The sequence below is a fragment of the Vulpes lagopus genome, chromosome 11, assembly GCF_018345385.1.
Source record: "Vulpes lagopus strain Blue_001 chromosome 11, ASM1834538v1, whole genome shotgun sequence".
Lineage (NCBI taxonomy): Eukaryota > Metazoa > Chordata > Mammalia > Carnivora > Canidae > Vulpes > Vulpes lagopus.
In genome coordinates this window covers 94,896,655-94,918,476 of record NC_054834.1, presented here as the reverse complement: position 1 = coordinate 94,918,476, position 21,822 = coordinate 94,896,655, and the positions used below count along the sequence as shown (strand labels likewise).

The following is a 21,822-nucleotide window of genomic DNA, read 5'->3' as shown; positions in this document are numbered from 1 at the left end:
AGATTTTCCCAGCTATCCAAAAGTAGACCATAGGATCCAATGAAACCTTTCATAAGCCACAATGGCATAAAGGGAAGTATATCCCCTACTTGCCAAAGTTTGTTAGGCCTCTTCACTTTTCCAGGAAAGACTACATTAGTGCCTGTTTTCCCTAACCAGAAAAAGTCCAAAAGGGATTTTCACTCTCATGAAAAAGCCATTATTGTAGCAATGTATGTAATCTCCATCCTACACTTTCCTTCTGAGCTCCATACCTGTTCGTGTACGTGATTTAGTCCTTTTATCTCACAAGGATGCTTCATAGGCACTGCACACTCAGGTCTGACCTAGAAATTATTTTCCTTTTCCTCAAAACCTTTTCTTCTAACGCTGTTGCCCACTTAAATACATAGCAGTGCCATCCTTCTGCCCCATCCCTCAAGTGAAAAACTTAGAGACCATCCTTCCCTCAACATAAAACCAGTCCCTGGTGCCCACCGCTACTGATGTCATTAAGCTCTCTTAAATCCAGCAACAACCTTTCTCCTCTCTTAGCTCAAGGCTTCCTTGTCTCTTATTTGCATTACTGCCTGAACCTCCAAGCTAATCACCTTGAACTTCTCCAGTTATTGATGTGTGCTGTAGCTGGATTGGCCTTTTTATAAAGTGCAATCTGATCATCTCACTCTCATGCTGATAAACCCCAGGAGCTTCTTATTCGTTCTTAGTTAGGATGAAGTCTTATTAAAGGTCATACCCTCACCTTAAACTTCAATTCCTACAGGAGAGTTCTCTCTGGGTCTCCTTTTTATAGCTCCTCATTGACACTTTGTGCGTTTTTTGTTATGTATTAGTATAGTTAGTGGTTAAGAGCTTGGGTTCTGAAACCAGATAAGCTGGGTTTGAGTCCTGACTAGTTCTGACTACTGTTTACTAACTGTATGTACTTGAGTTTATGACTTACTATCCTCTGCCTCAGTCATCCTCTTGGGAATAATAATAGTGCCTACATCATAGGATTGCTGTAATTTTTTTTTTTTTTAAGATTTATGTACGTATTTTTGAGAGAGAGGGAGGGCAGGGGGAAGAGAGAGAGAGAGAAACTTGAGTAGACTCTATGCTGAGCACAGAGCCTTTCTCGGGGCTCGATCCTAGGACCCAGCAATCTTGATCTGAGCTGAAACGAAGAGTTGGACGCTCAACTAACTGAGCCACCCAGGCGCCCTGGATTGTTGTAATGATTAGATGAGCTATGTCACAGGAACATTGGTGCTTTGCAAAGGTAAACTCATCGGATTATAAGAAGTCCTCACTGTTCAGTGAGGCAAGGACTGTGCCTTCTTGTTTTACTGAAGACAAACCTGAATTCTGGTTCTGACTCTGGAATATAATACGGGATTTGGCTTCAGAAAACCTCAGTTCTGATCTTTGTTCAACTGTGAACCATTTTGTTTCTGTTAAGTTGTTTTGTTAAGTTGTTAAGCATTAAGCATCATGGTTCTAACCTTCCTCACCCGTCAGGAGTGATCTGTGAGCTCTCCTCCAGTTCCTGGTTCTCTGATTCAAATAGTAGTTCATCCCCAAGCACTTAATGGTTCAAGTAGGCTTACTCAGGCCACAACTTAGATCATAATAGCTTACTCTGGATCTGAAAATCACCAGCACTAGTTTAGCCTTAAAGTTGCCCAGCTTCTGAGCTTGCTTCCACCTTTCATAACAACTTTCTGCCACTGCCCTATAGTATTTGCACTGTTTTTAATATCACACATAGGGGCTAAGAGGGGCTTTTCTTTTTAAAGAAAGGGCTTATATAGGAAATAGGAAATGCAGATTGGGGTCTTGAATAACTTGAATCTTTAGTACTGACCTAAATACTAAAGACCACTTTCTCCAGCCCCTCAAAGCTTTTTCATGCTTGCCAGGTACACTGGAAAACAAAGCAGCAGATTTTTAGTCAAGAAAATACAGACTTTTCTCTACACCAAGGTGGAAAATATTGAATCAGTTGCTCAGTAATTACCATATTAGCCTCATGGGAAAGGTATACTTTATTCTTCTAATTTTGGGGAAAAGACATGTCATATATAATTATCAGTCAGTATATATTGATAATTTTTATTAGTGCACCTAAAATTTTATTTTCTATTACTCTTTTAGCTTTTTTGCATTCTCTCACATGACCTTTTATTTTTATTTTCTATTTTTTTAAGGTTTTAATAATGTAATTAGCTAATGTTTGACACTTTGTGTTTCATCCCATTTAATCCTCTCAGCAATCCAATCTTATTTATAAATGAGACTGAGGCTAAGAGAGGATATAAGCACAAAGTTCTGTAGCTGATAAGTTTATCTGACTCCAAAATGAATATTCTTAACTACTATATCCTATATTATTTCTGATCTTAAGCTCTTAAAAATTTTGTGACAAGCAGTTTATCTTTCCTGTTTACTTTTAGGTTAAGTTGATGAGAGTAGGGACTGAGAACCTTCTTTGTAAATTCTAAATGTTTTATTTTTTTTAAAGGAACACCTTTGTCTGTAAATCACAGCAGAACCTAAATTATTAGATCTCCCCTTAATGACATTCAAGTGTTGTTGTGTTTTTTTTATGTAAGAAATAGGCTGATGATTTGAACAAACCAATATAAAACCTCTTTTTGAGGCAACCAGTAAAAAGTTGGGTATTAAAAGAGAATTTAAGGAATTATTATTGATGTAGTTAGGAGTAGTAGATAAATGGTTATGTTTGAACAGTTTCATAATCAAAGTTTAGAGTTTAGAATTTTTTAAACACTTGGACATTGTTACAAACTTGTTTATTTTTAAAGAATTGCGGAGTCACTAGGAAAGGTAGAGGAAAAAGTTTGCTTTATCCAGCCCATAAAAAACACATTACAGCCATCTGTTTTGTTGGCTGCTTACTGCTTTTGCCACTCTAGAGGAGCCAGATCCATATTAAAAAAACAAATAACAGCTTTATTGTTTTATCTTGATTCAATATATTGACATTTATGAAACTTGAATGTGAAAATTCACATTCAAGTTTTCACTGATGTAGTATAATGGAATTTGTGCCTTGTTTCCAATAATAAATATGTTTTTGAACTCTATATAGTGTATATTCTAATTCCATATTACTGTAATCACCAAAAAAATGTTTTTAAATCTCTTCAGCTATTCAGTTGGTCTTTGGTCCTAACTGTTCTATACCTTGAATCCTAGGCTTTTGATCTTTATGAACAAAGATATGCTGCTGTGAAGATCCACCAGCTTAATAAAAGCTGGAGGGATGAGAAGAAGGAAAACTACCACAAGTAAATATTAATTCTTTCTGGTTTTTATTAAATCAAAATGCGGTTAGTAGTCATGAAGAATAAACATACTCTCTCTTCCCGTAGACATGCCTGCAGAGAGTATAGAATACACAAAGAACTGGATCACCCTAGGATAGTTAAACTCTATGATTATTTCTCTTTGGATACAGATACGTAAGTGAATATAAGGATTTAGTTTTTAAGAAAAAATGTTTGCTTTTGCTTTCTCTATTCTGTAATGATGATATATACTCTTCATTTCATCACTGTAGTAATGAATTACTGAATAATATTTTATGTCTGATTTTTTTTTTCCTCTTCTTCATTGTAGGTTTTGTACAGTGTTAGAGTACTGTGAAGGCAATGACTTGGATTTCTATCTGAAGCAACATAAATTAATGTCAGAGAAGGAAGCTAGGTCTATTGTAATGCAAATTGTAAATGCACTAAGATATCTCAATGAAATCAAACCCCCTATTATACATTATGATCTTAAGCCAGGTAATTAATAAAATTTATCTCAATTTTTTAAGCTCTAAAGACCATAGTTTTCAAAAATCGTAGTTTAGAAACATGCTTTTCGGTTTAGTTTTTTAAAGTCCATGGAACCCTAGAATTTATAATGCCCATTGAATCACCACATTTTAAAATTATTTTAAGGGGGATCCCTGGGTGGCTCAGCAGTTTATCTCCTGCCTTCAACCCAGGGCGTGATCCCAGGGTCCCGGGATTGAGTCCTACATTGGGATCCCTGGGTGGGGCCTGCTTCTCCCTCTGCCTTTCTCTCTCTCTCTCATGAATGGATAGATAAAATCTATAAAATAAAATTATAATTTTACATTTTTAACTAGGTATTTTAAATATATAGCTGTTCCCCCAATGTCAGCTAAAGTAGTAAATATGTTTTTCACGCATGTATCATTAAAAAAACTTTGTATTTTGTTCTTAGGAAATATCCTTCTGGTAGATGGCACAGCATGTGGAGAAATCAAAATCACTGATTTTGGTCTATCCAAGATCATGGATGATGATAGCTATGGTGTAGATGGAATGGATCTAACTTCTCAAGGGGCAGGCACTTACTGGTAAATGTATAACTTAAAATATCGAAGTTGTCTACTTTTTATGAGAGTTTAGTTATTTTCATGTATCTTTGAGATTACTGTGGTAAAGGTACTAATACAAAGTTTGAATCAAGAAGGAGATTACTATTGTCAATATTCTTTTCTCATCTGGTCTTAACTGTATATATCAGCAAAGTGAAGGGAGAATAACTTGGCACTGGCCAGTGACTTCACTATCTACCAGCCAGAAACTCCTCACATGGAGAATCATGGATTTTCTTCTGTATGTTCAAGTGATCTTTATCATCAGTACAAATATTTATATAAAGATAGTATCCTATTACAAGCAATAGCCATAAGCATGGAGTCTTCTCTGTAGATGTTGTGTGGTTAGTTTTTATTGGAGCTGGAAGTTTTGTTGATCATACATGGGAAAGAAGTTTGGAGTATTTTTAGTCTTTGGACTTGACTCTCAGAAGTCCCTTTTAATAACTTCATACTTAGAAACTCTAGGTAGAGGACAGCCCCGGTGGCTCAGTGGGTTTAGCACCGCCTTCAGCCCAGGGCATAATCTGGAGACCGGGGATTCAGTCCCATGTCAGGCTCCCTGCATGGAGCCTGCTTCTCCCTCTGCCTTGTGTCTCTGCCTCTCTCTGTGTGTGTGTCTCTCATGAATAAATAAAATCTTTAAAAAAAAAAAAAAAAAGAGAGAGAGAAACTCCAGGTAGAACTGTAGATTCAGAGATCTAAGTCTAAATGAATGTCATTCTCTTCAGAGTACCTAGATGTTAACAAAAATCACTTAGTGTGAATTTTCAAACTTACTGTCAGATTCACCAAAGTGGAGAATAATATAGACTATAAAATTTCAAAACAAACTTAGTTTCACAAAAGGAGTAAAATTGTAATTGGAGAAAGAACTGTACTCAACTTCACTGAACAAGATAGAGACTACAAACATAAATATGACATTGGGGTTTCCAGAATAGTCTTCACATATCCTATGCACGTAACAACCAGTTCCATAAGATTCCCTGGGTCTGTATGAACTTAACTTTTCATGCACAGGGATTAGTCATGTTCATGTATTCTTTTAAAGCCATTTTACTTTCAAATTCTGCTTGTAGCATTTTCTAAGAATATGAATAATATAATAGATCATGGATTTTCCCCCCATATTTAAAGAAAATTGTCATTCAAACTAGAAACCCCCTAAAAATTGGCATCCTCAATCAGTAGTCTTCAGACTTTTAGCAATAAATGTCCTTCATAGAACCGTGTATTCCATGGAAGACAGCTTGAAATAATAGAGAATTCTAAATAATAGATCATCCTTCCTCTGTAGAGATTCCCACGATGTTGTTTCCCTTGGTCTGGCTTTGCTAGTGGAGGGCTGGGCAAGAAGATTTACCTCTGACAGGTGGGCTGGAGTATTTCCATGTAGTAACCTGGAATGTGTTTCCCATAGAAATATGTTTTAAGGGATCCCTGGGTGGCGCAGCGGTTTGGCGCCTGCCTTTGGCCCGGGGCGCGATCCTGGAGACCCGGGATCGAATCCCACGTCGGGCTCCCGGTGCATGGAGCCTGTTTCTCCCTCTGCCTGTCTCTGCCTCTCTCTCTCTCTCTCTCTCTCTCTCTGTGACTATCATGAATAAATAAATAAAATCTTAAAAAAAAAAAAAAAGAAATATGTTTTAAAAAATGGTTAGCTTCCTATAGTCCTAGCTTTTTAAGCTTACGTATTTGGTAAGCTGGGATGTCCTGTACAGTCTTCTAGAATACATGCATATAATGCTTTTGCAAATTACCTTTTCATCCCCAGAAACTATTTATCAGTATCACTTAGAAGAAAATCAGTTTTGTCCCTCATTTCCTCCCAAGTCTCAAATCTCCTCAAATAACTTTGGTGTCTTTCCTATAAGTCCTTTCCTTGCTTACAGCTTTTTGCCTCAAGAGACAGTGTAGCATAGTGTTTAAGAGCCATTCTTGTTTCATAAATCCACACAAAATATATACTTTTATTCATAAAACAAATCTGGCTTTTTTACTTGATTTGGAGATAGGAAAGGATTTACATTACAAATGAGTTATTGGTCATCTTTGGTGGTTCTATTTCTAGAAGTTTTTTTTTCTTTTTTTTTTTTTTAAGAAATCTGTGTTTATCTTGCTGAAATTTAAATGATTTACGCATAGTGTAAAACCAAAAGGAAAAAAAGTTAGATTCTCATTTAGCTGTATTATTTTTCAGGAATTTTTAGTTTATCTAAATTTTAGAGGTGGGAGATGCTTGCATCCCTGATGGATCTTTCTTTTTATAACCTAAGGTGTGACATATTTATTTGTACCTTTCCTTTATATAAAATTATGAACTTACAAATAGCACTTAAAAGTAGAAAATATTATGCTGAGTGAAATAAGTAAATCGGAGAAGGACAAACAGTGTATGTTCTCACTCATTTGGGGAATATAAATAATAGTGAAAGGGAATATAAAGGAAGGGAGAAGAAATGTGTGGCAAATATCAGGAAGGGAGACAGAACATAAAGACTCCTAACTCTGGGAAACGAACTAGGGGTGGTGGAAGGGGAGGAGGGCGGGGGGTGGGGGGGAATGGGTGACGGTCACTGAGGGGGACACTTGACGGGATGAGCACTGGGTGTTTTTCTGTATGTTGGTAAATTGAACACCAATAAAAATTAATTTATTAAAAATAAAAAATAAAATGAAAAAATGCAACCAAAAAAATAGAAAATAGTATTTTTTTTAATACTTTATATTTTAGATGCTGCTAGGGTTCAAAAACTGCACAGTGAATAATATGAGCCCCTTGAGCTGCTCCCAGTTGAGTGTGAGTTTAGTGCAGTGCCAGTATAGAGGTATCATAACATCTGCCGGTTACATGGGGAAGAAGCAAAGCTCAGCCTAGAGGGAACAGAGGAGGTTTATGGAGGTCTAGTCCATCTTAAAGAAGAAAAAAGTGCTCACCAAATGAATTGGAGTGGTTAGGGAAGGCATTAGAAATTGTTATATGAGAGAAGAAAAAAAAAGAAAGAAAGAAAAAAAAAAAGAAATTGTTATATGAAGAAGCATGTGGGGGATAAGGGAGCAGTATGGTGAACCAAATGAATGGTCTTTGCCCAGACAGTTGCTTGTAGATTAGGATGGGTTTGTGTTACAAACAAGAGCTATGAGGTCTAACCGTGGTAGTACATGATGTTGCAAGTTTTTAAATAGAAGAGCCAGCTGGTCAGATACCTGTTTAGGAAGAGAATTGCCTACAGTTTGAACACAAGTCAAAGGGCATGGGAGAGTGTTTATTAATGCTTACTCAAATTAGAACATAATTTCTACTGACAATATATGTATATTACCTACAGGAATGAAAAATGATGTTAGTATATATAATATATGTATGTGTTGCATATTTTATCACAAAGTTGTATGTTTTAGCTCTAGAGTCCAATGATACAAGGATGTGTAAATGTTTCAAAAGTTTAGTGATTTTTCATTCATGAAAGTCCTAAGGCTTTTTGTAGGAGTATTGAGTGTTCTCAATGTACCTTTAGAAGGCTTAAGTTACAGACTGTTAATGGTATCCTTTACTCTTTTCTCCTTCAAAAACTGTAGGTATTTACCTCCTGAGTGTTTTGTAGTTGGAAAAGAACCACCAAAGATTTCCAACAAGGTTGATGTGTGGTCAGTTGGTGTCATTTTCTTTCAGTGTCTTTATGGTAGAAAGGTAAGTTAAAGTATGCAAGATTCTGCTGTATGGAGAAAAGTTGAATTTCCCATCTTAAATTTAAAGTTTTAATTAATTTAAAGTCAGGGTAGATCCTACTAAGGGAAGTCAGGCTTCTGTTTCTTGGTAAAATTTCCATGGATCAGATTATTTTAATGTCACAGCAGCTTACTTGATCTCCTTTTTGCCCCCTCTTTTTTTAAGTAAAAGAAGAACCGATCTATTAATAATGCTAACATTTTCTACTGTTAGGGTTCTGGAGCCAAAACACTCCATTCTTTGTACTTACTCACATTGTCTCCCCCACTCCTACCTCACTCCACACACACTCAATTTGTCCTGGGCATTGTGTCCCCTGTGTCTTCCTCAGGGAAACTCCATCAAACTTAGTCTTAATTCTTCCCAAACCTCTCTTTATTTTAAAGACAGAGCTATACAAGCTGCCATAGATACTTTCCAGTCCCTTCATGTTGGTGTGGAGAGAGAGATTAAGGGACTTCTCTAGGAAGTCACTGCAAGTTAGAACAAACCCAGAACTGTCAGTGAAGGAGTGTAGCATGCTCAAAGTATTTTATTCTTTGGAGTTTTCAGACATTTCCACTGCTTCTTACTTCTTTAGTCATGTTTCAGTTTTTAAAACGGTCATAATAAATTTTTAGATTTTTAAAATATTTTTGTTTTATCTTGATTATATTGCAACAGCATTATAGTCTATGTTTATGCACCATGTTTAAGCTATATTGAGGAATTAGGTGGGTTTACTCAGCCTTCTATCAATTATAACACTATTTCTATGAGAATGTATCCCACGTTCCAAATAACGAAGAAGAGTTTTTAGAACACAAATCATTTATATCTTGAGGATTTAGTGATAATTACTCTGTTTAAATATTTGTGAGAAATTCCTAAACTTTTTTTTTTTTTAAGCCATTTGGTCACAATCAATCTCAACAAGACATTCTTCAAGAAAATACAATATTAAAAGCCACAGAAGTCCAGTTCCCTGTAAAACCAGTTGTAAGCAGTGAAGCAAAGGTATTAAAGTTTATGTAAATAAGTTTTGTGAAGTAAATTTTATTTCATAAATTGTGTTGAAAGTAAGTACAGTTGACTTCTGAACCACATGGGTTTGAACTGCAGAGATCAGGTCCTTTGTTAATGTGGATTTTTTTTTTTAACAAATAGTACAGTACTGTAAATGTATTTTCTCTTATGATTTTAACATTTCCATTTCTTTAGCTTACTTTATTGAAAGAATATACCATATATATAACATAAAATATGTATTATTCAACTGCTTATGTTATCAGTAAGTCTTCCAGTCAACACTAGGCCACTCATAGTTTTGGGGCAGCCAAAAGTTATATTTGGATTTTCAACCATGCCCCTAAACCCCCACACTGTTCACAGGTCAACTGTACTTAATAGTAAATAAAAAAAGAGATTGCTGCCACAGTAAAATTTGTCCACTAAGGACTGGTGATTTGCTCTGGAAAGAGTCTTTGGTTTTCATCTTTTGAAGACCCAGATACAGTCCCTGATTGACAACAGCAACTTGCTTTGAAAATTAAGGAAAAATCACAAAACTTTTATGTATCAGCATATGGTAATACCAACATATTTAAGTATATAAGAAGTAAAAAAAAAAGTAGTAATAATAACTACCATTTATTTAGTGATTATGTACCAAGCATTGTGTTGATACTTAATCTTTTAACAACTGTATAGATATAGATCAGTATCTTCATTATTCCCATTTTATAAAGTAGGAAGCCATCCAAACCATAGCTGAATTATCTTGTCCAGAATCATACAAGCTAGAAAATAGCAGAGCTGTGGCCTAAAGTATTCACTTCTGCTAGACTCCAGAATTCACTGTTGACCTTATGCTGCCATACAGTAGCTCTTGAAAAAGCCTGACCTCTTCATCACCTCTGCTTCCATGTAGCAGTCTATGAATCAGTAATGAACAGCTTCCTGTAGTTCTAATCCATCTGTCTAGTAACATGGAATAGCATCTGTAATTAATAGCAAAATGTTAATGGTGCTTAATATCTTCCCATTTTCATTCTATTGGCCATTCACCTTTGTATTTTCACTCTTCCTTTGTTAGACTCAGCACAAAGCTCATTTCTCTGTGATTCCTATTGGAATCTTCTTTTTTTTTTTAAGATTTTATTTATTTATTCATAGAGACAGAGAGGCAGAGACACAGGCAGAGGGAGAAGCAGGCATCATACAGAGAGCCTGACGTGGGACTCGATCCAGGGTCTCCAGGATAACACCCTGGGCTGCAGGCGGCGCTAAACCGCTGCGCCACCGGGGCTGCCCTGGAATCTTCTTTTTTAAATCCTATGAAATTCCTAAGAAAAACACATGAAGGTTCCAGTTTTTTCTTGGCAATAAGGATAATTCATAAACAGGCATTATAATTTCTGTATTCTTAGAATGTAGGTAATAAGCACTGCTAGATATTGCCCCTGATCGAGGTCATAGTGACCTTCATTATTGAAAATGTACTGGTTTTTGTGAATAACAAACAGTCTTATATTTCATTTTGTCTGTTACATCTTATTGGATAACTTTTAGAAGATAATTCATTGTGCTTCAGACTAAGATCATCACATACTTTTCATAAGGTAATATGGCTCCCTGAAAAGAACTTGACAATGCTAGCATCTAAATTTTGCCTTCCTTTTCTATCTGCAGCATCAGTGAGAAAAGAAACTAAATAAATTAACTGACAGAAGTGACCAGGAATGAATGTGGTTTGCCGAAAAGAAGTCCCATTTAGCCATCTCTGTTTCTAGTCTTAGGCTCTTCATAGGCACCACAGTCACAGATGTGGGAAGTAAAGGGGCACATTGTTTTTTGTGGGGTTTCGTGTGCGGTGTTTTTTTCAAACCTTGTCCTTAGAGAATACACCTCTACCAAGTACCTCCACTGACCTGGCCTGAGCATCTTAATAAGTACATGTACTCCTTGGAGACTAACATCACCACCTTTTCCTCTACTGAAACTTAGGTGTTAAACTGAACTCTAGGTTTCAGAGACAGCATTGAAAATGATTCAGAAAGATTTTTGATAAGTATTTGTAAGCTAACTAATGTATAATAATAAGAGCTAGTTTGTTTTTAGAGGAAAAATTACTTATCAACGTAGGTGCAAAATGCTTTAATTCATGAATGTATATGGAAGTTAGGAATTTTAAGACAGGCTAGTTACTTTTGCTGTCAGCAATAAGGAAATGATTAATTATCCCTTGAAAATGTTTTATCTGTTGCAAAAATCGGATGAATCTCTCAAAATAGGATATTGACTGAAAGAAGTCAGAACATAAGGTATAATTCCACTTAAGTAAAGTTCAGAACTAGAGTAGTAGAAGTCAGGATAGAGATTTCCCTGCTAGCTTGGAGGCAGAGCCAGTGCCTGGACAGAGGCATGAAGAGACGTAGGGGGTTCTGGTTAGGTTAGGTTTGATTGCCAGCTACATAGATAGATTTGCTTTGTGTACCATCTTAGATTTTTTTTTAATACAAAGCCATTCTGAAGGACAATATATATAAAAACCAGTTTAAGAAGGAAAAAAGATACTGATTATATTCCATTATTTAGTTTTTTCAGTACTGATATACAATATTAACTTAGGAAACAAACCCCAATAGAAGTATCACTTCATTGTTCCCTGCATCTTAAAAAATGTGGCACCCCCACCCCCAAAAAAAGGGCATCATACCCTCTAGCCAAAGTAAACTGATAGTAAAATGGAATGAGAATGAGAGAAAATTCTAGAAGTCTGGAATTATTATATATGGAGAAATGCAGCTTTCCATATTCAATATAGTATTTGGAAGTTCTTGCCAGAGCAATTAGACAAGAACGAATAAAAGGAAGAAGTAAAAGAGTCACTATTTGCAAATGACATTATATATATAGAAAATCCTAAAGACTGTACCTTGGTAAAGTTGCAGGATACAAAAATCTGTTGTATTTCTATACACTACTAATAAACTATCAGAGAAATTAAGAAAACAGTCTTTACAGTTGTATTAAGAAGAATAAAATACCTAGGAATAAATTTAACCAAGGAGGTGAAAAGTGTACTCTGAAAACTATAAAACATTGATGAAAGGAATTGAAGGCCATGCAAATAAATGGAAATATATCCCTTGGTCTTGAATTAGAAGAATATTTAAAAGTCTGTACTACCCAAAGGAATGCATGCCCTATCAAAATTCTAATGGCATTTTTCACAAAAATAGATCACCCAATTCTAAAATTGGGATGAAATCACTAAAAACCCTGAATAGCCAAAGCAGTCTTAAGAAAGAAGAACAAAGCCAGAGGCATCAAATTCCTTGATTTTGAGCTATATTTCAAAGCTGTAGCAATCAAAACAGTATGGTATTGGCATAAAAACAGACAAATCAGTGGAACAGAATAGAGAGCCCAGAAATAAACCCAAGCTTAGATGGCTAATTAATTTATGACAAAAGAGGGATGCCCGGGTGGCTCAGCAGTTAAGCACCTGCCTTCGGCCCAGGGCATGATCCTGGAGTCCCGAGATCGAGTCCCACATCGGGCTCCCTGCATGGAGCCTACTTCTCCCTCTGCCTGTGTCTCTATCATAAATACATTTTTTAAAAAATTTTAAAAAAATTATGACAAAAGAGCCAAGATTATAAAGTGGAGAAAGGATAGTCTCTTCAATAAATGATGTTGGGGAAACTGGACCACTGCTTTAACCATACAGGAAAATAAATTCAAAATGGATGAAAGTCTTGAACGTAAACCCTGAATCCATAAAACTCCTGGAAGATGTAGCGATTAAGCTCCTTGACATTTGTCTTGGTGAGGATTTGTGGATCTGACACCAAAAGCAAAGGCAACAAAAGCAAAAACAGACCAGTGGGACTACATCAAATGAAAAACCAGTTGCACAGCAAAAGAAACCATCAACAAAACCAATGGGCAACCTACTAAATGGTAGAAAATATTTGCAAGTTATAGCTGACAAGGGCTCAATATTCAAAATCTATAGAGTTGGTACAACGCACTAGCAGGGAAAAACAGGCAAGAGAGATACCTGGATGGCTCAATTGAGTAAGTGTCCGACTCTTGATCTCAGGATGAGTTCAAGCCTTACATTGGGCTCCACGCTGGGCATAGAGTCTATTTTAAGAAAAGAAAAACAATCTGATTAAAAAATAAGCAGAGTATATGAATAGATACTTTTCCAAAGAAGATATGTGGCCACAGGTATATGAAAAGGTGCTTGGCGTCACTAAATCAAAACCATAGTCAGGGGGCACCTGGCTGGCTTAATTGATAGAGCACACAACTCTAAATCTCAGGGTTGTGAGTTTAAGCCCCATGTTAGGTGTGGAACCTACTTAAAATAAAAACCACAGTGAGATATCACCTGATATCTGTTAAAATGGCTATTGAAAAATAAAAAGAAGTGTTGGTGAGGATGTGGAGAACGAGAAACCCTTGTGTACTACTGATAGGAATGTAAATTGGTATGGCCACTGTAGAAAATAGTATGGAGGTTCCTCAAAAAATTAAAAATATAACTACCATATGAGCCAGTAATCCTGCCTCTGGGTATTTATCCAAGAAAAGTAAAGCACTAATTAGGAAACATCCCTGTACCCCTCTGTTCACTGCAGCATTATTTATAATAGCTAAGACATGGAAACAACTAAGTGTCCATCAGTGGATGAATGGCTAAAGAAAATGTGGTTTATAGATACAGTGGAATATTTTTCAGCCATGAAAGAAAGGATCTCTTGCCAGTTGCAACACCATGGATGGACCTTGAGCACATTACACTTAAGTGAGATAAGTTAGAGAAAGACAGATACCATGTGTCTCACTTATATGTAAAATCTTATTAAAAAAAACAGGGACGCCTAGGTGGCTCAGTCGTTGAGTGTCTGCCTTTAGCTCAAGTCATAATCCTGGGGTCCTGGGATCAAGTCCCACATCAGGCTCCCTACAAGGAGCCTGCTTCTCTCTCTGCCTCTCTGTCTCTCTCATGAGTAAGTAAATTTAAAAAAACAAAACAACCCAAGCTCATGAATACAGAGAACAGACTGCTGGGAGGCAGGGGGTGGGAGATGAGCGAAATGGACAAAAAGGATCAAAGGTACAAACTTCGAGTTTGAAAATAAGTCTTGGGCAGCCCAGGTGGCTCAGTGGTTTAGTGCCGCCTCCGGCCCAGGGCATGATCCTGGAGACCCGGGATCGAGTCCCACGTCAGGCTCCCTGCATGGAGCCTGCTTCTCTGCCTCTCTCTCTGTCTCTCTCATGAATAAATAAATAAATAAACCTTTAAAAAAACAAAATCAGTCCTAAGGAGAATAGTTCTTAAAATTTATCAAAAGAAAACAATTATCTAAGTTGTTGTGCACCTAAAACAATGATAGATATTATATAGTTTTTAAAAATAATTACCATGCCATCCAACAATTCCAGTTTTAGCTATATACCCCAAAAAAGCAATGATTGAACAGATACTTTTATGCCATTGCTCACAGCAGCATTATTCAAAATGTCAACAGATAAATGGATAAACAAAATGTAGTATGTACATGAAATGGAGTATTATTCAGCCTTAAAAAGCAGTGAAATTCTGATGCATGCTACCACATGGAGAACTCTTAAACATGATGCTAAGTGAAATAAGCCATACACAAAAGGACAAATATTGTATGATTCCACTTACAGAACAGTGGTTACCAAGTGCTGGGGGAAGGACAAGTGGAGAGTCGTTTAATGGTACAGAATTTCATCTTTTGTTTTGAATATTGGATGATGAAAATGATCTGGAGATGAATGACCTTGATGTTTCATAACAACATGAATGCACTTAAAATATCACTGAATTGTATACTCAGAATAAAATGCTAATTTTTGTTCTTGGAATAAATTTTTTTAAAACTGAGGTACACCTTTCCAACAGGAAATTTAAATGGTAGCAGTAATCATTTAGACTATAAAATCAACAACTAAGGGCTGGGACTTGAGTTTACTTTTGGAATAAGAATTTTAATGCTATAGAATTTTTTCAAGATTTGAATGCTAATGAAGTGAAATACACTTACTGTCTTAAACGTGGTCATTTTACAATAGGAGCCAGCTGACTGATGTATATAAAGGGGCACAAATTTTAATTTCTGAACTTTTTTTTTTTTAAGGCCTTTATAAGACGCTGTCTGGCCTACCGAAAAGAAGATCGGTTTGATGTGCACCAACTGGCAAATGACCCGTACCTTCTTCCACATATGAGAAGATCAAATTCTTCAGGAAACTTACACATGGCTGGGCTTACAGCATCCCCTACACCCCCTTCTTCAAGCATAATTACTTACTGATTTTCCTCCAAAATTGGCATGATATCTTTGAATTGCTTCCAGATACACACTTGAGTTTGAGAGCATTTGATTGTTTTTTGTTGTTTTCTTTTTCACACAGGACATGGTTGAGAACTATTTGTGAACTGAAGTTCTTCATAGCGTCATTTGTATGAGTGGATCATGGACAATGAATAAAATGTACACTTTTGACTATAACCCTGAGCAGTGAAGGATGACTGCCTGTTGCACAGAAACAGGAATACCGTGTTAAGAAAAATTGTTTGGGGGAACACTGTAAATAACGTTTATAATACTTAAATACATTTGGTTGTTACTAGAGAGTTCTAATATGAAGGGTAGTTTTTCATTATTTAAAAACACATGGAAAAAATATTTCTAACACAAGAACTATAGTGCCTGGATACATTCTTCAGCATTCAGCGGTTAATCTGCTGAAACCAAAGTAAGAACTGAATGACGGTGACAGTTGTGTTTTATAGTAGTAGCATGTGAGAGTTAGAATCTTTGGACTTTGGACAAAGTTACACTTTGTCACTTGCCTATTCTGGCTTTTACCAAGTTGTACCTCGAAACCACATGTCCGTTTTGTTTTTTTGGTTTTTTTACTAGTCATGTTAACGGGAGAGCTATTATTTCTAGATCTACTTTACACCTTTGACAAAATGAGCTGCTTGTTTTGAAATCACTAAATATCTCTGATGTTTTCAGTATGTCTGAATTAAGATATTTTTCCCTTTGTTACCAGGCCTTGTTCATAAACAAGTGACAGTATGTAACCAAATGCAGATCAGACCAGTTCTATGCAGGATAATGATAAATTCCCTTCTAGCTCTATTGTAAATTGTTGTACAGATGTTGTATTTCAATTACCAAGTTTCAGCAGCTTATTCTTGTACAAATGTTTAAAAATATGGCTTTTCTAATTGGATATTGTATTTTTTTTAAGTCTTCTTGAAAGGCGCTTTAATTGCTGCTAAATGATGTTGCTTCTTTGCTAAAAAATCTAATGACCTCCTTAAAGGTGCAAGTTGACTGTACATCTTATTAGAGATATTAAAAGCTGGCATTCATTAACAATCAAGGCATGTAAAAATGATCCATCTTGGACATGTAGGGTTCACTAAATCAGATTCTTGGGTTCTAGGGCTGTGGAGCACATAGATAACTAGATTTATAAATTGTTCATGTTTATCCTACATTTCTAGAAGGTTCTTATCAGAAAGGTGGGATGGTGGTCCCATAAATAAGTTTCTTGTGGTTTGTACAGATTTGTTAAAATGTGAACATTTTCTAACTGCCGTGTATGGTAGAAACCATTCTTTTTCAGGATGTTGTATTTTACTCCTGTAAGAATTATTTGTCACATTCATAATGCTGATACTTACATGTAAGTTGTCCATGTTGCCGAAAAAGGAGGTGATACCACAGGTTCTCCTTAATATTGTACAGTTAAACTGTGGCTCTTATTTCTCATGTTGCAAGCCATTTTGTTTTCTCATTGTACATATAGACACATTGTCTCTTAAGATGCTGCTGAAATTGTAGAGAATGTAGCCAAAACAGTAATAAACAATGACAATTAAAATTTAAGGACTATGAAAATTACATTTGAAGGGAGCTTTTAGGATATTAACTGACTTGGCTCCTTCAGAATCAGCTCCAGTAGACTGTTTAAGTGTACTTCAGGACAGGTAGCAAGAGCTTCAGGCTGTTAAAGTACTAAAGCTCATTATCAAGGCTAAGCCTGAGAAGGCACCAGAGCTCTGTGAGGAGTGGCCGCAGGGCTGTACCTGCTCCTCTATAGATTAAGATAGAAATTCTGTTTTTAAAAAACACTGATATGGTGATGAAATGTTAGCATTAATTGCTTTAGGTACAGCCTACAACTTATTAGTTTGGTTGTTTGAGTTTTCATCTTTCCAAATCATTAAGTACTGTGTTCATATAGTAATTGTCATTTATTGTCCTAAATTCATTGACCTACTAGGTGGACATGTAACTTCTAACAATAGGTGGAATCAGTGATGTAGATGAGATCAATGTGTGACCACACTCTTCAACTGAGTGAAAATGTAGTACAGGAAACCAGGCCATAACAGGTGACTGCTGCCTAGGAGTGAGTTCAGGGAGCCCTTGAGCATCGAAGATGCACAGGACATAAACCCACTTCGACATCTAAGTTATTCTCAACAAATGCTATAGATTTGGGGTCACATGCCATTAACCCAGCAGGTACAGGATGGTTAACTGAGCCACGGTGAATCATTTACTGTTATCTTCACATGGGAAACAGGGGTACCACTGAGTAATTTCAGTCACTGGCTACCTTTGGCTCTAATACCTTCTGAGGCTTACATGGTTTTTGGTCTCCTGGATTCTGTCCTCGGAAATAAAGCAGGTCTTTTTTTTCCCTAACACATGAGCTAAGCGTCTCCCTTTAGGAGTCAGGACTGATGCAACATGAAGTAGTTTATACATATAATTTAAGCATGTTTCTTTGATGTGAATTAGCTGTAGTGTATGCACATTGAGAGGAAGTGTAGAAACCACTCTAATAATTTGTAAGTCGGGAGTAGATTTTTTTTTTCCCCAAAAACAAAGTCAGGTTTATTTCCTTACCGCCATTCCTTTCTGCTAACAAAACTCAGTTTAAATGGTACATAAAATGTGAACACATACTCTGCAAATACCTTACATGAACCCAAAATGGACGGTTTCAGCAAAACATTAAAAGAGTATATTGTTTGCTTTGCTGTTCATTACTTATTAAATACAGTGTTGATTAACATCAGATGTCATTAGCTATGTTTTAGTGCTTAAAGGACACAGTCCTTTAAACTTAAGAATTTAACTAAATTGCTGTTTGAAATGTGAAAAAGTTAGCCTTATATCTTATTCATGAGAGAGACACAGAGAGAGGCAGAGACACAGGCAGAGTGAGAAGCAGGCTCCATGCAGGAAGCCTGATGTGGGACTCGATCCTGGGACCCACGCCCTGAGCCAAAGGCAGACACAACTGCTGAGCCACCCAGGTGTCTCCCACTTTAAATTTTGACACGTTATCTGATCATTTCCCTCCCTAATACAACTGAACTTAAATGTTCTGAAGGCTTAATCTAATTCAAAAAGTGCTTTAGCAGCTAATTTTTAAGATTCAGCTGGGAAGATGGTGTTATTACAAAGATCCTAAATTCATCCCCTCCCACAGGCATACCAAGTCTATATACAGACCATTTCCCTCTGAAAAAGATCTGAAAATTAAATGAACTGCTCTCCACACCAAAAGATCTAAAGGACCACATTGTGATGGGCAGGAGAAGCAGAGACAGTGTCAAAACCACCCATCCCCAGTGTGGCAACACAATAAGGAGAGATCTCACTAGAGTAGGCTTCAGGAGGAGCATGGAGATGGAGCTCCACAGGGGGCACTTCAGACTCTAGGGTCTGCATCAGAGAGAGAAGCCGCCAGGACATTTGGCTTGGAAAACCCAACAGGGCTGACCTGTAGGAGATCCCAAAGTGCTACAGGGAACAGAATCACTGCTTGGCTGGCTTGCATACAGTTTGGCTCACCCGGAGACCCTGAGACCCAGTGAAAAAGCAGCTTGGAAAGCACTTAGCAACCTACAAAGCAGAAAGGGGTATCACAGGTGTAGAGGTCTTCCCCGAGGAACGAATGGTTCAAGCCCACTGGGCACACCTTCCTTGTCCTTGGAATCTGCACTAGGAAGATAATCCCTCGAAATGTCTGGCTTTGAGGTTGAACTCCAGGAGAACCACAGGAAACCAAGTCTCTTAAAGGGCCAGGTAACAGTAACCTATTAACAGTCCAAGACCCAGCACAGAAGCAGCATATTGAAAAGCACCTGGGTGTTAAAGAGGGTTCCATGGTACAATGGTTAGCAGTCTGGACTCTGAAAAGCACCCAGGTTCTACGTGAAGGAGATTTGTTGACTAAGGCAAGTGCCAGAGGGACACAGATCTGTAGAAACTTTCTCTGGAAAGGGCAGCACCACTGGGCACAATTTTCTTGCCTTCCTTCAGCCCAGCTAGCCCAATGCTGGCAGGTGCCCCTTCTGATACTTCATCCACACTGCTAGCAACACTTGCCCAATTCTGGCATTCGCCTGTATATCGGACCCACCCAACCCGCCTCTCAGGCACTCCTGCAAAGTAGCTGTCACTCCGCCACAGCTCCTAGGAAGCTTTGGTCAGAACTGGCTCCCCTTTAAAGCACCTCTGGCCCTAGGGTTGGAAGCAGCCCTGCCTGCCAGCTCATCCACAAAAATCACTGCAGGGCTTGAAACCAGCCTCACTGGGAGTTAGCCGCCACCCCCCGCCCCCATCAGCATGCCAAGAGAAGTCAGTTTAGTCACAACTGGAAGGTATATGCAGCCCACAGGGGAGATCTCTAGAGCCCCTTGTTCTGGTAACCCTGGGGGAATTGTACTTCTGGACCCCACAGGACACCAACATGGATATCTCCCAAACCACATAGAGCACTCTACTTATTCTACAGAAACAAATGAGACAGGGATATGGTCCAAATGAAGACAAAATCTCAAAACACAAGCAATCTACCTGATAAAGTAATGGTCATACAGTTGCTCACAGAACTTCGAAGAGTAGATGAACTCAGAACTTCAACAAAGGAGTAGAAAATATTTTTTAAAAGCCAGAGCTGAAGAACAGAATAAATGAAAGACACTAGAGGCAATCAACAGCAGAGAAGAGGATACAGAAAACAGATCAACAATCTGAAAGAAAGGGAAATGGAAATCAGCCAAGCCAAATGGAAAGAAAATTACGAGGCTAAGTTAAGGGACCCTCTGTGACAATATCAAACATACCAACATTCACATTATAGGGACCCCAAAAAGGGGAAAGGGCAAGCAAGCAGCAAGAAAGTGACAGAGAAATAATGGTAATGGGGAAAGAAATGGATGTCTAGGTCCAGGAAGCACATGGAACCTCCAATAATACTGAACCCAAAGAGTTTCACATCAAGACATCATAATGTCAAACGTTAAAGACTCTCTTAAAAGTCACAAGAGAAAAGCAACTAGTTATATGCAAGGAAATACCCATAAGGTAACTGAATTTTTCAGCAGAAATATTATAAGCCAGAAGATAGTAGCATGATACACTTAAAGTGTTGAAAAGGAAGGGCACCTGGCTGGCTCATTTGGTAAAGCATGCAACTTTTGATCTTGGGGTTGTGAATTCAAGCCCCACACTGGGCACAGAGCTTACTTAAAAGTGCTAAAAGGAAAAACCTATAACCAATAACAAAAAGACAAAACCTCAAATAGGTAAAACAGGTAAGTGGGGCACCTGGGTGGCTCAGTGGTTGAAAGTCTACCTTTGGCTCAGGTCATGATCCCAGGGTTTTAGGGAGCCTGCCTCTCCCTCTGCCTAGGTCTCTGCCTCTCTGTGTCTCTCATGAATAAATAAAATCTTGAAAACAAAAACATAGGTAAGCAATCTACCTGATAAAAGTAATGGTCATAAAAATACAGAACTTTGGAAGAGTAGATGAACTTAGGACTTCAACGAAGGAGTAAAAAATTAAAAAGAACCAGAATTGAAGAATACAATAACTGAAATGAAAACTACTAGGGGCAATCAATTTACAATAACCTGGTTATTGTTAAGGCAAGGTTATCATTCAGAATTGAAGCAAAATTGAATTTTCCAGACAAGAGTCAAAAGACTCTACTAAATTGGCCTTCAAAGAAATGCTAAATTGAGAGAAAATGCTATAAGAAGAAAATTATGAAAGAAAAAATTTCACTAGTAAAAGCAAACTTACAAACTTAGGGTAAAGCTTACAAGACAAACGTAAAATCACCTATGTCTAAAACAGTTAAAAGACAAAATTAAAGGATGTAAAATAGGGCAACCCTGGTGGCCCAGCGGTTTAGCGCTGCCTTCAGCCTGGGGTGTGATCCTGGAGACCCAGGATTTAGTCCCACGTCAGGCTCCCTGCATGGAGCCTGCTTTTCCCTCTGCCTCTCTCTCTCTCTCTCTCTGTCATGAATATATAAAATCTTTAAAAAAATAAAAGGATGTAAAATATGTCAAATACATAAATTATGTGGGGAATAAGGAGTAAAAAATGTGCTCTTAGAATGTATCCAGCTTAACATCCATCAATTTAAAATAGATTGCTATATACATAGGGTATATGAACCCCTAAACCTATGATAGATTAAGAAAAAAATCCAAGCATAAGAAAAGTCATCGAATAACAAGACAGGAAGAGGAGGAAAAAGGAACAGAGAACTACAAAAACAATGACCAAAAATGGTAATAAGTACATAGCTACCAATAATTACTTTAAA

General features: G+C 37.3%; 1 protein-coding gene across 3 annotated transcripts in view; it reads left to right on the top strand.

The window, feature by feature from the left end:
• Nucleotides 1-18,223, top strand: part of TLK1 (tousled like kinase 1) — a 153,076-nt gene extending 134,853 nt beyond the window's left edge. For 2 of the 3 annotated variants that reach the window (XM_041722919.1, XM_041722921.1), the window contains exons 15-21: nt 3,202-3,293; nt 3,378-3,467; nt 3,625-3,794; nt 4,243-4,378; nt 7,985-8,096; nt 9,024-9,131; nt 15,299-18,223. In XM_041722919.1, coding sequence (XP_041578853.1) covers nt 3,202-3,293; nt 3,378-3,467; nt 3,625-3,794; nt 4,243-4,378; nt 7,985-8,096; nt 9,024-9,131; nt 15,299-15,475 — 885 coding nt within the window. In that variant the 3' untranslated portion in view covers nt 15,476-18,223. The remainder of the gene's footprint in view (nt 1-3,201; nt 3,294-3,377; nt 3,468-3,624; nt 3,795-4,242; nt 4,379-7,984; nt 8,097-9,023; nt 9,132-15,298) is intronic. The other variant, XM_041722920.1, reaches the window with a different exon arrangement.
• Nucleotides 18,224-21,822: the final 3,599 nt, after the last annotated feature.